At 58.3% G+C, this 14,802-nt stretch overlaps 1 protein-coding gene across 3 annotated transcripts in view; it reads left to right on the top strand.

Annotated features, from left to right (window-relative positions):
• The window catches only part of FAM178B (family with sequence similarity 178 member B), a 109,019-nt gene that overhangs the window by 76,141 nt on the left and 18,076 nt on the right, over nt 1-14,802 (top strand). For all 3 annotated transcript variants that reach the window (XM_054727998.1, XM_054727997.1, XM_028132719.2), the window contains 2 exons: nt 6,701-6,788; nt 14,559-14,684. In XM_054727998.1, coding sequence (XP_054583973.1) covers nt 6,701-6,788; nt 14,559-14,684 — 214 coding nt within the window. The remainder of the gene's footprint in view (nt 1-6,700; nt 6,789-14,558; nt 14,685-14,802) is intronic.

Raw genomic sequence — 14,802 nt, 5'->3', positions numbered from 1 at the left:
AATTCCTGGTCAGAGCACATGCCAGGCTGTGGGCTCAATCCCAGTAGGGGACCTGCAGGAGGCAGCCAATCAGTGTTTCTCTCTCATCAATGTTTCTGTCTATCCCTCTCCCTTTCTCTCTCTAAGGGAAGGAAGGAAGGAAGGAAGGAAGGAAGGAAGGAAGGAAGGAAGGAAGGAAGGAAGGAAGGAAGATGGGAGATGGGAGAAAGGGTTCAAAAGTGAGAGGAGAAGACCACATGGACGGTGGTAATACTGTTCGGGGAACCAAGGCCCGTGGGAGGGTGTGCAGCTATTTTGGCAGCTGGGAGTGCTGTTTGGGCTGATGATGCAACGTTCACACTGATGGAGAGAGAAAAGCACTACAGATCCCTCTTCTGCGTCTGTGGTCTTTGTCCGGGGGCGTACGTTTCACCTGGACTCACATGTTGGCCGCAGGGACTTGAGGCCTCAGGAGGGGACGTAGGCAGCATGTGGCTGTGTGGAGGAGGCGAGGTCCCCTCCAGTGGAGGGACGTGGCGTCAGTCCTGTGAGGGGGGCAGATGGTGCCCTGGGGTGGGAGAGCGGGGCCTGGGGCGGGGCAGAAGGTGCTCTTCGCCCATGCCCGCGGTGCATTCCCTGGCGACAGCTGTGAGCACACAGCCGTCCAGGATTCCCGGGAGCAAATCGAACCAGGCGAGCTTCATTTCTTCTCTGACAGGCAGCCAGGAAGTACTCTGGAGACCTAGGTTCTTCCAGGACATTGGGTAGAGCCGTCATTGCTGCTTGTGGACCGCATAGAGGAAACGTGGGCTGAGGGATGTAACTGGACGGGCTCTTCCTCAGAAGGCACTGCTGGCCACGGAGTCTGCCCGGGGGCGGCTGTGGCCACCAGCGTGCAGTCTTCACCACCAGCGTGACCAGGCGACCCAGCATCTCAGACGAGGCCATCAGGGGAACAATAGTCACATTCACGCGTGGCATGAATTCAACTGACAGCAAAAGGAAGATCTCAGCACACCATAGTGCCGGGCTGGGGAGAAAAGAGAGACCCAGCTGCACAATTAAGAACAAGATGTAGGAAGGGGGATTTGACAGCGAGATGTGTGCAAAAGCCTTTGGGCTCACTCCGTTACTGCACAGCATCGTGGGGCCTCTGCCCCACGCGCCTCCCCTGCTGCGATGCCCTAGGACAGTGGTCGGCAAACTGCGGCTCGCGAGCCACATGCGGCTCTTTGGCCCCTTGGGTGTGGCTCTTCCACAAAATACCCCGGCCTGGGCGAGTCTATTTTGAAGAAGTGGCGTTAGAAGAAGTTTAAGTTTAAAAATTTTGGCTCTCAAAAGAAATTTCAATCGTTGTACTGTTGATATTTGGCTCTGTTGACTAATGAGTTTGCCGACCACTGCCCAAGGAGGACCCAGCCCGGAGTGGCGAGGAGAGAAGCTGGCGGCAGCACTGCCACCTCCCTCCAGCCTGTGAGGGCTGCTGGAATGGATGGCCGGGCAGGTGGTGGATGGGTGATATTTAGGTGTTTTCTAAGCCCAGGGTTTTACCAAAACGGAAGGAGGGAGGGAGGACGTTGTCCATATGAGCTCTGTTTCCTAAAGAGCAGGAACCTCTCCGCTTAGTTATAACGCGCGTCAGGAAGGACCCGCTGAAGGGGCCGCGATGCTCCTCGCAGGGGCCGCCTGTGTAGCCGCCAGCACATCCCGGGAGAGACTGCGCCTGCTTCCCAGGAGCCCACAGCCTCCACCGGCCGCACCTGCAGAGACCCTCCCGCTCCCCCTGCCCCCCCCCCCCCCGCCCGGCAGGTGGGTCTGCGAGGCTGGAACGTGCACAGAACCAGGACCTGCAGAGCTCGCGCTCGTGCACAGTGGAGAGCGGCAGCGCTCCGTGGGTTTCATCTCCGTTGAAGAGAGTGGTCCTTCGAGGTGCCACACGGCAGTTCATGAACGGGCCTGTGGCTGTCTGTACCCCGCCTGCCGTCTCTTCCTGTCCCCGCTGTGCCCACAGTCGGGTGCCGCGGCCTGCGTGTGGATGCCCGCAGACCACGGAGGAGGTGGCCCTCAGCTCTGAGCCCAGGCCCTGGCTCTTTGTCCTGGGCAGTGCCTGCTCACGCACAGGAGGGAGCCCACATGAAGGGCCTGGGGCAGGTGGCTGAGAGGCGAGCTGGGCAGACACCCCGAGGCAGGGTGTTGGGCGGCATTTCCACTCGGAACAGGCCGCTGCTGCTGCTTCCTGAGCCGCCCTAGAGACATGGAAAAGGCGGCTCACGCCTTTGGCCAGATGCCCGATGGCCTTTTAGGGTAGTTCAGCCTCGCAGGGCCTGGTTCCTGGAGGAGGGAAGACGGGCCCCCGGGGGCTGCATTGCCTCGGTGGCCGTCCTGCTTTCTCTGCAGGGTGCCGGCTGAGCTGCCCCTTGAAGGAGCTGAGGGGGTGCATCCCACGTCCCGGCTCTGCTGGGTGTTTGGAAAAATCATTTCCAAATTCCCCAGCACTTGGGGCTCCTCTGAGCTACTCCAGTGTCCTGGTCTTCGGGAGGCCCCGGGAGTGGCGGGGGCAGGGGAGGCGGGCTGCTGAGCCTGGGCTGGAGTCTTGCCTTATATGACAGTGGCTGGGCCTCGCCAGTGGCTTTTGCGTCCTCCTTTGTCCGCCTGGTGCCAGTTCCAAGGGGGAGGAGCCCGGGCCATCCTCGGCCAGGCCCTCTGTCTGCCCCCTGCAGCGGGGGTGTTTAGGGTGCATCTTTGCTTTTCCTCCTCTGCAGAGTGACTTCTCCGTCTAAAATTAGAAAGTGGTCCCGTCCCCTCTCCCTGTGGGAGCTGAGAGTGCCGGGGACTGTGTTTAAAAGGCAGGGGGAGCCTAGGATAAAAGGCAGGCGGCGAGGGGGAGCACCGCTCTCAGATGTGGGTTTCTTTGTATCCATTCACCCCCTCAGTGCTTTTTCTGGGCTTTTCTTCATTTCTGGACAGCAGCCCTGTCCTGACCCACCCACCGCCTCTTCCCTTCTGGACCCACCCGGCTCTGCTTCACCGCCCGCCCGCACCCACCCCGGGCCCTCCCCGCCCGCCCCCTGTGCCAAGGAGCTCCTCGCAGTCCTGGCTGGGTTACGGGAGCCCAGATGTAGGACTGCTGACTCCGGCTGCACGTTGCTCTGAGCAGCAGCTCAGAGGGGCCATTTACCTCCCACCGTGTCCCCGCCAGCTGCTGGGGCTCCGAGCAGCTGCAGAGCTGGTCCTGGCTCACTGTGAAGGGAAGCCACGCAGGGTGTGTGATGGGCCAGGGCCCAGGGCGGGCTGAAGGGTGGGGCTGAGGGGACCCAGGCTGAGGGGGGCTGGGCGGTGTAGGGACCCAGGATGAGGGGTACCCAACAGTGTGGGGGACCTGGGCTGAGAGGTGCCCAGCAGGGCGGGGGACCCAGGATGAGGGCTCCTGTGTCCTGTGCCCGGTGCAGCCCACTCAGGACTCGGGAGGTGAGGTGGGAACCCACGGCGTCTGCGGAGAAGGTCAAGGCTGACAGGAGCCAGGGCCAGACGACCTCTCGCTGGTTAATGTCACATCTTCCCCGTCAAGAAGGGATGGGAGCCGAAACCGGTTTGGCTCAGTGGATAGAGCGTCGGCCTGCGGACTCAAGGGTCCCAGGTTCGATTCCGGTCAAGGGCATGTCACTTGGTTGCGGGCACATCCCCAGTAGGGGGTGTGTAAGAGGCAGCTGATCTATGTTTCTAACTCTCTATCCCTCTCTCTTCCTCTCTGTAAAAAATCAATAAAATATTTATATTTTTTTTTAAAAAAAAAAGAAGGGCCGAAACCAGTTTGGCTCAGTGGATAGAGCATCGGCCTGCGGACTCAAGGGTCCCTGGTTCGATTCCGGTCAAGGGCATGTACCTTGGTTGCGGGCACATACCCAGTAGGGGGTGTGCAAGAGGCAGCTGATCGATGTTTCTCTCTCATCGATGTTTCTAGCTCTCTATCCCTCTCTCTTCCTCTCTGTAAAAAATCAATAAAATATATTAAAAAAAAAAAAAAAAGAAGGGATGGGAGTGGCCAGACCTTCCCAGGGTTGCCAGATATCATGCAAATATGGCATGGTAGAAACGTATGCTGAAAACATTCTTTGTTTATCTATAAGAAATTCAAAAATAACTGGGCATCCTATATTTTTATTGGCCAAATCTGGCAATCCTCTCTCCTCCCCCAGCTAGATTCCTTCTTTAAGTAATTATTTTATTGAGCTATAACATATGAACAGAACACAGATCGTCAGTGTATGGCTCAGCGGGTTCCCACAAGTTGAGCATGTGGAACTAGCACCCAGATCAAGAAATGAACCATGCCTAGCCAGTGTTGCTCAGTGGTTGAGCATTGACCTATGAACCCGGAGGTCACAGTTCGGTTCCCAGTCAGGGCACATGCCTGGGTTGTGGGCTCGATCCCCAGTGTTGGGGCATGCAGGAGGCAGCTGATGAAGGATTCTCTCTTATCATTGATGTTTCTATCTCTCTCCCTCTCCCTTCCTCTCTGAAATCAATAAAATTTTTTAAAAAGAAATGAAACATGAGTAGAACCTGCCCCACTATGTGTCACCAGTATCCCCACTTCCAACAGCTAGCTGGTACTTGCCCGTTTTTGTTCCTTCTATAAGTGAAATCATACATATATTATTTTTAATTTTTTATTGATCGGTGTTTAGAGAGAGGGAGGGAGAAAGAGAAAGGGAAACATTGATTTGTTGTTCCTCTTATTCATGTGTTCACTGTTTGATTCTTACATGTGCCCTGACCGGGATCGAACTCCAACCTTGGCACATCTGGGCGCTGCTCTGCCCGAGCTGCTCGCCAGGGCTATTCCTTTGTGTCTGGCCTCTGCACACGGCACTGCGGGGGTCGTGAATGCTGCTGGGTGAGCTGGCAGGCGGTCTACAGTCGCCCGTGCAGGGTTGGTTGTAGGATCTTTCACCCGCCCGTGGGGCCGCCCTTCTGCCTTCCTCATTTCTGTGCGTGGTGCCCGGGACAAGCACTGCGGGGCCACGAGGTGGGCATGTGGCCAGCTTCCGTAGATCTTCCAAACAGTTTACTGAGTGGCGGCCCCAGAGTGCGTTCCCACCAGCTGTGTGCGAGCCCCTCTGCCCAGGCTCCTGGCACTGGGCCTTCCCTCCTCCTCATGCTCATCCTGGTGGGAGTGGTACCGCCGGCTGCTGCCTTTTTTCTTTGTTTAATCAAGAGCCTCGCTTTGTTGATTCCTCTGACTTTCTTGACTAAGTGCTAGTGAAGAAAATAAATGAGGCCCGTGATTCAGATGCCAGCCTGCCCAGCCCTGCAGTCCGCAGCACCATGGGGGCCTGGGCAGCCTTGGGCATGGGGTAGAGGGTGCAGGAGGCTCAGTCCTGCTCCCCCAAGTCCTTCCATAGGGCAGTGTCATTTCTGAGTGTTGCCCTCGGCCTGCTGCTCCCGCGTCCGCTCCCTCCTTTAGTTCCTGAGTTGTCGTCCACGCTGTGGGTCCCCCACAGTGCCGTCACTGGAGGGCGGTTCTCTAAGGAGCAGTTCCAGCCCAACAGTCTCCTCCAGCTCCGGACTCTCCGTGCTTCCCCTGGTGGTGGCTTTCCGCAGGAAGTAGGGGCTGCGGCCACATCCAAGTGCGTGCTAGGGGCTGCCATCTGCTGCTGAGGTGGGGCCACAGGTGTGGGGGCGCAGGGAAGATGTAACCTCCTGGTGGAGGCTGTGGCAGGAGTGGGGAAGGGGCCCTGGACCCCTTCCCATCACCTCTCCCCGCTCTGGTCTCCACTTCCCTCCTCTCTTCGCTTTGGCTCACTCCAGCCTTCAAGGACTCTGGAAACCAGAGCCCCAGCCATTAGCTTCTTAAATTCACATCAGAGGTCTTCACTCCTAACGAGAGGGGATGGCAGCCCCATCATGAGTGAATCATGGCCGTTTGGTGCTAGACTCAGAAGCCAGCTCAAAATGACTCAAGCAGACGGGACTTCATTGGCTCACACAGCCAACCAGCTGCTGGCGAGTGCACGGCCTGGGGCTGGAGGCTTCAGGCAGGCGGCTCTGGGTGCCATCCGGGCTCGCTCTCTCCTGTCTGCCTCTTCCTCAGGCGCGCCCCCAGGGAGGCAGATGGCCACGGCCGCTGTGGGACCACTTCTGCCAAATAAGTGGCCCTGCCGGAAAGGCACGCACTCGGCTATCAGGTCTGGCCACGACCCCCGGCACCGCCCAGTGGCTCGCTGGGAGCCCAGGTTTGGGCTGGCGGGAAGGGGTTCTCCCCAGGAAAGTCGCTGGGTGCTGAGTGACAAACAACAGCAAACTGTGGCCCACCTGCCCCGACCCTGCGTGGGCTGAGAGGAGGGAACAGGCCAGGCCTGTGCAAGGGGATTGGTCACGCCCTGTCTGTGTGTGTCCACAGGTAAGTGTAAGCACAGAGCAAGAAAACGAACAGAAGGGAAACACTATGCTAGCCTCTGAAATTACCAGTTGCTTTAATTTTTTTGTTTGCTTATTTTTTAACTTTCCCATCATGCGTGGCTGATTACTTCTAAAATAAATAAATGAGAAAGCCCACATACTCCAGACAGAACGGCTCTCCCTTGTTCATCTCTCTGCGGTGGGTGTCCTGCCGCCCCCTTGATCCCCCCACCCGATCCCCCACCCACCCACCCCCATGGATGTCAACACGGCTCCTGTCTGACTGCGCACTCTGCTCCCCTCCCTCCTCCTCCCACAGGCAGCTTCGAAGCCAGCTCAGCCTCCTGGTCATTGCCCGGATGCTGGGCCAGCAGGAGGCACCCCTGCTCTGGAAAGAGGAGGCCCAGGTGAGTCTGCGCCTCCGCCAGGTGTGTCTGCTGGGGCTGGGAAGCCTGTGGGCGAGTGAACAGCTCTCCCCTTGGCCTGCTCGTCCCAAAGGTTATTTGAATTTTTTACTCATATCCCTGCGTTGGACAGTTACTTGTGTATGCCTGCTATGTGCTAGGCTCTGAGGATAGAGTGGGGAGCAGGGAGTGTGTATTACTTTTAGTTAAAATTGTGGTAAAGTTTAGATAACATAAACTTCACCATTTTTAGCCATTTTAAAGTGTCCCGTTCGGTGGCCTTAAGTACGTTCAGGGTGTTGTGAGGCAGTCCCACAGCATCTCCGGAACTTTATCTTCCCAAACAGAAGCCACCTGTGAAACACTGACTCCCACCCCCACCTCCTGCAGCCCCTGGTGATGCCATTTTTTTTAAAAAAGAAGGTGCATATATATATTCCATTTTTTAGAGAGAGAGGAACGGAGAGGGAGAGAGCAAGAACAACACCCATCAGCTGCCTCCTGCACACACCCTCCAGGGCTGCTCTATCACTCTTTATACGTGGAAAACAAATGCTATTCAACTGAAACTGCTCCCTTTCAGTGACCTCTGTGCCAGCGTCAGGCATCCTGAGGGCAGTGGGAGGCAGTCTTGTTTTCTTTCCCGGTCCTCTGCTCTCCTAAAAGCTCTGATACAACCTCCTTGCAGCTCAGAGAACATCCCTCAGGGCCCCTGGGCAGCTGGGCCCGAGCCAGCCAGGCTGTATGGCAGGGAGGTTGAGAATGCGCTCACCCTCCCAAGCGTCCCCCCTGCAAACCCAGAAGTGCTGGATACAGCCCAGCCCTGCAGCGCAGCCCTGGAGACAGGCAGGACAGGCCTGGCCACTGGAGGTGCAACCCCTTACCCAGAGTGCTGAGAGAATGTTCCAGCACATTCGGGGCAGGGCAGACGGTATGCTGAGTCTGCCATGGAAGGGACAGAGCTCAGCAAGGTGACCAGGGTTGGCTTGTCAGAGCAGGCCCGCCTGGCTTTTGCCCTAGCTGTCCCCTTTGCCTTAGAAGCTCTTCCCCTGGGACTGAGCGCAGCTGGAGCTTCTTGTCATTCCAATTCCGGCTGAAGAGGTCTTTCCCGACCACCCAACCCAAGTACCCTGGCACCGTCACCCTGTCTTTCAATTACTCCTGGGGTTCACCTCCTGATATTTTCTTATTTGTTTGTTCAGGGTCTGTACACACACACACACACACACACACACACACACACACACACCAGCAGCTCCTTGAGTGCAGAGACCAAATGGCTGCTGCTTCCTGCTGCCCTTTGGCGCCTAGCACAGTGCTGGCCACAAAGGAGCTCGGTACACACTTGTGGGTGCACACTGCGGGTGTATACTGCGGGTGCACACTGCGGGTGTATACTGCAGGTGTATACTGTGGGTGTATACTGCAGGTGCATACTGCGGGTGTATACTGTGGGTGTATACTGCGGGTGCACACTGCAGGTGCACACTTGGTGTGCACTGCGGGTGTATACTGTGGGTATACACTGGGGTGCACACTGTGCGGGTGTATACTGCGGGTGCATACTGCGGGTGCACACTGCGGGTGTACACTGCGGGTGTATACTGTGGGTATACACTGGGGTGCACACTGTGGGTGCACACTGCAGGTGTATACTGCGGGTGCACACTGCAGGTGTATACTGCGGGTGTATACTGTGGGTATACACTGGGGTGCACACTGTGGGTGCACACTGCAGGTGTATACTGCGGGTGTATACTGCGGGTGCACACTGCGGGTGTGTACACTGCGGGTGTACACTGGGTATACACTGCGGGTGCACACTGCGGGTGCACACTGCGGGTGCACACTGCGGGTGCACACTGCGGGTGCACACTGTGGGTGCACACTGCGGGTGTACACTGCGGGTGCACACTGCGGGTGCACACTGCGGGTGTACACTGTGGGTGCACACTGGGTGCACATTGCGGGTGCACACTGGGTGTACACTGTGGGTGCACACTGCGAGTGTACACTGCAAGTGCACACTGGGTGCACACTCTGGGTGCACACTCTGGGTGTACACTGTGGGTGCACACTGCGAGTGTACACTGCGGGTGCACACTGTGGGTGTACACTAGGGTGCACACTGTGGATGCACACTTGTGGTTACACACTGCAGGTATGCACTGCGTGTTTACACTGGGGTGCACACTGGGTGTATAATGTGGATATATACTATGGGTGCACACTGTGGGTGTATACTGTGGGTGTACACTGTGGGTGCAGCACACTGGGTGTACACTGCGGGTGCATACTGTGGGTGTACACTGCAGGTGCACACTGGGTGCACACTGTGGGTGTGCACTGTGGGTGTACACTGCGGGTGTACACTAGGTGCACACTGCAGGTGCCCACTGGATGTACACTTTGGGTGCATACTGCGGGTACACACTGTGGGTGCACACTGTGGGTGTACACTTGTGGTAGTGAGTTGCTGGTACATGTGCAGGGGAATATTCTCCAGACAGAGACCTTGGGAGGTTGCGTGAGGGAGTGGCCTGAACAGGGGTCACTTCACAGAAGTGACAGCTGATGACAGGACATCTCTGTGAAGAACAGAGGGACCAGACAGTGTTGTGGGGGATGCCAAGGGGTAGGGGCAGGGCGGGCAGAGATGCAGCAGGGACGGTGGGGGACGAGACTGTGTGATCCCAGAGGGCTCCAGAGAGGTCACCGAGCCCCACAGAGAGCAGAGCACAGTGTCAGCAGAGTGCAGCGAGGCCAGCGCCGAGGTCAAGGAGGGCAGGACTGGCTGCGTGCGGTGGGGGGCCGGTATGGGTAGCCGCCCGTAGCATTGGGCAGTGACTAGAAAGTCAGAGGCGACTCCAATGTCAGCGTCAGTTCAAGGTTTGGGATTTTGTTTTGCTTTTTGTTGTTGTTAATGGATATTTTCCCATTGGTTTTTAGAGAGCGTGGGAGGTAGAGAAAGGGAGGGGGAGAGACAGAGAGAGAGAAACATCAATGCGAGAGAGACATGTAGATTGGTTGCCTCCCGCACATGCCCTGACCAGCGCTGAGGATCATGCCTGCAACCGAGGTACATGCCCTTTACCAGAATTGAACCCACAGCTGACACTCTAACCACTGATCCACACAGGCCAGTGCTGTTTTGCTTGGATTTTATTGACGAGAGCCAGTGCATGAGGGGAGCATGGTGGGAGGCCTGCGGGCTCTGCAGGGGAGCCACCCTCAAGAGCGGGTGTGAGCAGGGGCGGAGACCGTGAACAGGCTGCTAGCGGTGTCCTGAGCCAACCCTGGAGGCTGGCCCGTGCTTGTGCTGCAAGAGGAGTCTGCAGCGGGCAGTACAGCTGTGCAGGGCCGTGCCAGACGCCCGGTGGCTGGGGGAGGCAGGACCGGCTCGGGCCTGCCCACGGCCTCCGTGTTTCCCCATCTCGGAGCCAGCCCTGCTGCCACGGCCTCCTCCCTGGTGTCGGCTGCAGGCACTCCCCTTTCCAGTCTGGCTTGTCAGACGGATCCTCATGAAACACACCTTCAAAGGGCCATGGCAGCCCACAGTTGCCCATGCTCAGCCCACAGGCCCCCCCTCCCGACTTCTCCTCTGCGCAGCCTGCCAGGGCGGCCTATTCCTCTCAGCCGCCTGCGGGCCAGCTCAGCGCCTCCACACACGGCTCTGTGCACTGACACGTCTTCCTTTTCACCCATCACCTCCCACCTGGACCGTGTCCCAGGGGCCATCTCAAGCTTGCCTCTTTCTCACAGCAGCCCCAGGTGTAAGGCCTCGGTTTATCGCCCATCTTTTACAGATGGGGAAACCAAGGCAGGTGAGTTAGGGAACTTCTCAGGGTCACTCAGCAAAGCCGTGGATCTGGGATTGGAGCCCAGAGGCCCTGGCTCCAGAGTCCTGCCCTTGACCCGCATGAGCCATCTGCGCTTCCCCAGCCCCTCCTTGGCTCGCACTGTGGTGACAGCCTGGACCGCACCTGCCACTTGCGGCTGCAGGTGCCTGCTGGTCCCTTGAGCTTTAGTCCTGAATGGCAGGTCAGAGGACAAGGGCCATCCCTTCCTTGTCCTTTTTTTTTTTTTTTTAATATATATTTTATTGATTTTTTACAGAGAGGGATAGAGAGTTAGAAACATCGATCAGCTGCCTCTTGCACACCTCCTGCTGGGGATGTGCCCGCAACCAAGGTACATGCCCTTGACCGGAATCGAACCTGGGACCCTTGAGTCCGCAGGCCGACGCTCTATCCACTGAGCCAAACCGGTTTTGGCCCTTCCTTGTCCTTCTTAATGCACAAGTGCTTGATGAGCCTTAGCAGCCGATTCCCTAGGAATGGGGATGCGAGGGCTGAGAACTGATGTGGAGGAGAGGGCCTGGGACGGGTGCCGGGCAGAGGTCCTCAGGGCACTGCTGGCTGAAGTGTCTGCTGCCTGCATTGCTTGGCTCCCCGTCTCAGGCTGCGGGCTGCGGCCCTGGGAGCAGGAGCAGGTGCTGGACAACTGAAGGTGAGGATCAGGACTTCTGTAGGTGGTCAGCACGCAACAACCCCAAAGCGTGCATTTTCCAGGAGAGCCTCAGGGTCCAGCTGCCTCCTGGGTTCCTGCGACTCCCTGGACTGTCCCAGGAGCAGCGGGGTTTCGGCAAACTCAGTCCCTCCCTCGTGAAACTCATGGTTCAGGGCAAGACGGACGCGGGGACCAAGGGAGAAGCACGTATTTGGCTGCCAGGCTGTGTTCGTGCTGTGGAGGAAAATGAAGCCGAGAAAGAGGAGGAGGAGTGTCGGGAGGATGCTGTTTATAAGGATGAACAGGGACATTTGAGCACAGACCTGAGGGAATCGAGCAGGTTTGGGGGAAGAAGGACAGCAAGTGCAAAGTCACTCGGGCAGGCAAAGGCCTCTTAGGTTGGAGAAAAACCAGAGGCCACTGTGGCTGGAGCAGAGGGCTGAGGGTGGAGCAGGAGTGGAAGTCAGAGAGGTAAGTGGGGACTCAAGCCCCGGGCACCTCCAGGCCAAAGTGGAGATCCATGGGAAGGAAGAGGAAAAACATAACTGGTTTATAAAATGTTTCCAATCTTGAAATTGACTGTTGGGGGTGGGGAGGAAGGAGGTGATGGCAGCAACCATGGTAAGAGCTGGCGGTTGGGCCTGGGGCGGTGTTGCCATAGGTTGTGAGAAGTGGTCAGATTCTAGGTATATTCCCCAAGGACAGCCGGTGGGACCTGGGATGTGAGAGAAGGAGGCAAGCAGGGCTCCAAGGCTGTACGTCCGGCAGGTGGAGGGGCACTTGACCGAGACAGGAAGCCCGGGTGGAACAGGTGTGGAGGGAAGTCGGAGTTAGTGTCTTGTCGCAGGCCACCTCTTACCACACAGCAGCCTCTTTGGTCAAGTCATGTCTTCCAGTTTGGAGTTTGAAAAACATGGGCTTCAGATTGCTGACGTCAAGGGGGATGAGGTTTGCCTCCCCGAGGAAAACTAGCTGCCGCACTGCCCGGCTCTTTACCTTTAGTTCATTTAATGATGTGGGTTATACACGTACCACGTGCCAGGCACTGTGCTAGACTCTGGGAGAGTGCCCTCATGGGGCTTACATTCTAATAAGGGAGGGGGCACAGATAATAATAAAAAGTAAATTGCACAGCATGTTAGAAGGTGATAGGTTCCATGGAGATAAGGTAGGGCAGAGTCAGGATTGGCGAATGGGCGGTGAGGGCGGGAGGATGCAGGTTGCGGGGAGCTGGGCTGGAAGGAGGGGGGGCCGGTTGTGCAGTGTCTGGTCAGAAGGACCACTCGCACAGGCCCCTGGGGCATCGCACGCAGGTGAGATCCTGGCCTTCTCCTTTGGGCGAGAGGAGCAGCAGTCGGGTTGAGCCAGGAGCGACGGGCTTTGTGGCAGTGCCCGCCCTGGAACCGGCCTGCCTCCTCTGCCCGCAGACTGTTGAGGCCAGTGGAGCACTGCCTTCCTGGGATCGTTTGCTTCTGGCCCAGAGGTGTCTGCCCTCCAGGGCTGAGTGTTCGTGGAGCCGGCTCCCAGAAACGGGGGCCAGGTGGGGAGATGCGCTGGCCACTGGGACCCATGCGGCCAAACAAGTCCTTATCCGGGAGAGAGATGGTAGGCTGAGCTGGAACCACAAGGAGATAAGCAATCAGAAGGTGGAGGATTGCTGTGCTGAGTGATGGTGGGGCGGGGAGGGGGGGGGGCGGTGAGGGGAAACTGGGGAGCTCTGCGTGTGTTCCTCTGTCCTGCCCGAGGCTCGCTGGCTGGGAGGGTCCACTGGGGCGAGGGCTGCAGAGCGCCCCTGTGCGCCCCGTGCAGTTGTGCGCCCCGAGCAGGCAGCGCTGCTTTGGGACCTCTCCCCAGACTTGCAGGGACCGAGCAAGAGGCACACTGGGTGTGGTGCCTCTCTTCACCCAGCACCTCCCCTCCCTCCCTCTCTCCCCGCCTCCTCTCTGCCCTCCTGACGGATCAGACACTAAGCCCAGAGCCCTGGCTTCCTCAAGCCTGACTCCTCGCCCTCAGCCCAGCTGCTCTTTTGGGCTAAGCCCACAGTTGCTGGGGTGCTGAGCAGGTGGCTGAGGGTGACAGAGGGAGGAAGCCAGGTGTGCTGGGCAGGCTGGGCTCAAGCAGGGGTTGGGCTCGCGGCTCGAGCCCTTGCCCTTTCGGCCGCCCTGCACCTGCTACATCTGAAGAGATGGTGCCTCTGTGAACCTCCCCCACCCCCCATGCTGCTCCCTGGTTCTGCACCACCAGCTCCCCAGGCAGCACGTGGCCGCAGAGGGACCCGGTCGGAGCCTGCCTGCCTGCCTGCCCGCCACCGTTAGCTCCGGGGCAGCTGGGTGGCGCTGGCTGGGGCCCAGCTGAGCTGCCCACACCAGGTGCAGGGCTGGCGGGAAGGGTTGCTTGCTGCAGACACCTGCACTCATGTGGACCACGGTCCCGAGGGTGGGGAACACTGGCCCGTTTGTTCAGAGACGGTGGTCAGTTAAAGGGGGGTGGGGAGCTAGCAGATTAAGTGACATTTCAACCCAATGCAAGTTGTGTACCTTGTGGGGAATCCCCATTCCAACAAAACAACTACAGGAGGACGTATTTGAGACACAGGTGTTAGATCATATAAGGCATTCATTCTTGGTAATTTTATTGGGCAAGAGAATGGTATTATGATTATATTGGGAGGGATCCTTGTCTGTTAGAAGCTCTTTGTGGGTAAAATAATACGGTGTTTAGATTTGTTTTAAAATTCTCTGGGAGGAAAATGGGGGGGAGAGGATGGGACAGCAGGCAGCATGGATGACGCGTGGACCATTGTTCCCAGTGAGGCGGGAGCGGCAATACAGCTTCTCCCCTTCCCCGAGCCCTTGCTCAGGCCCCACAGGGACACGTTAAATGGAAAGAGAGGGACGCGGGCGAGTGGGCCAGAGTAGCTCAGCCAGGGGGCCTTCCTGGTGGCAGAGGAGACCCTCTCTGCCGGCCGTGCTTCTAAACCATGAGTTCTGTTGACTGCAGGCGAGTGGGCGGCCTCCAGCCCCCGGAGCTCTTCCTCCCTGCTCACCCCTCCGAGGGGCTCGCCCTGTGCCAGGCCTGAGTGACTGTGTGCCCTCCTCCTCCGGAAGGTGTGTACTCGCCTCCACTGTACAGAGCAAGAGTGAGAGGTGGACCCAGGTTCCGGAAGCTGGCCGTCTGGCTCCAGAACCCACACTCTCAGCCACCAATGCCAGCGAGGCAGCGAGGGCAGGAGCCGCCGACTGACACGGCCTCTCTCCTCCGCAGCTGGTAGTGCTCGGCCGGCTCCTGAGCCTCATGAGGCCGGCAGCCCTCGGGCAGCTCCTGGACTCCGAGGCCTCGCCACCCCGCCAGAAGCAGCAGCCGATGGCCAGTGCTGAGCGAGACTACAAGGTGAGCACCACACTGCCCGCCCCCTCGGGCAAACCAGGGAGCGGGTGAGGCGGCCCCCACCTTCGCCCTGTGGGCCCTGAGGGGGGAGAGACCTGCTCCCTGCCTCCCCGGTGAGTGG

The sequence above is a fragment of the Eptesicus fuscus genome, chromosome 16 (genome assembly GCF_027574615.1).
Source record: "Eptesicus fuscus isolate TK198812 chromosome 16, DD_ASM_mEF_20220401, whole genome shotgun sequence".
NCBI lineage: Eukaryota > Metazoa > Chordata > Mammalia > Chiroptera > Vespertilionidae > Eptesicus > Eptesicus fuscus.
Note: the sequence above shows the minus strand (reverse complement) of the source record. Positions and strands in the feature narration are given on the sequence as shown.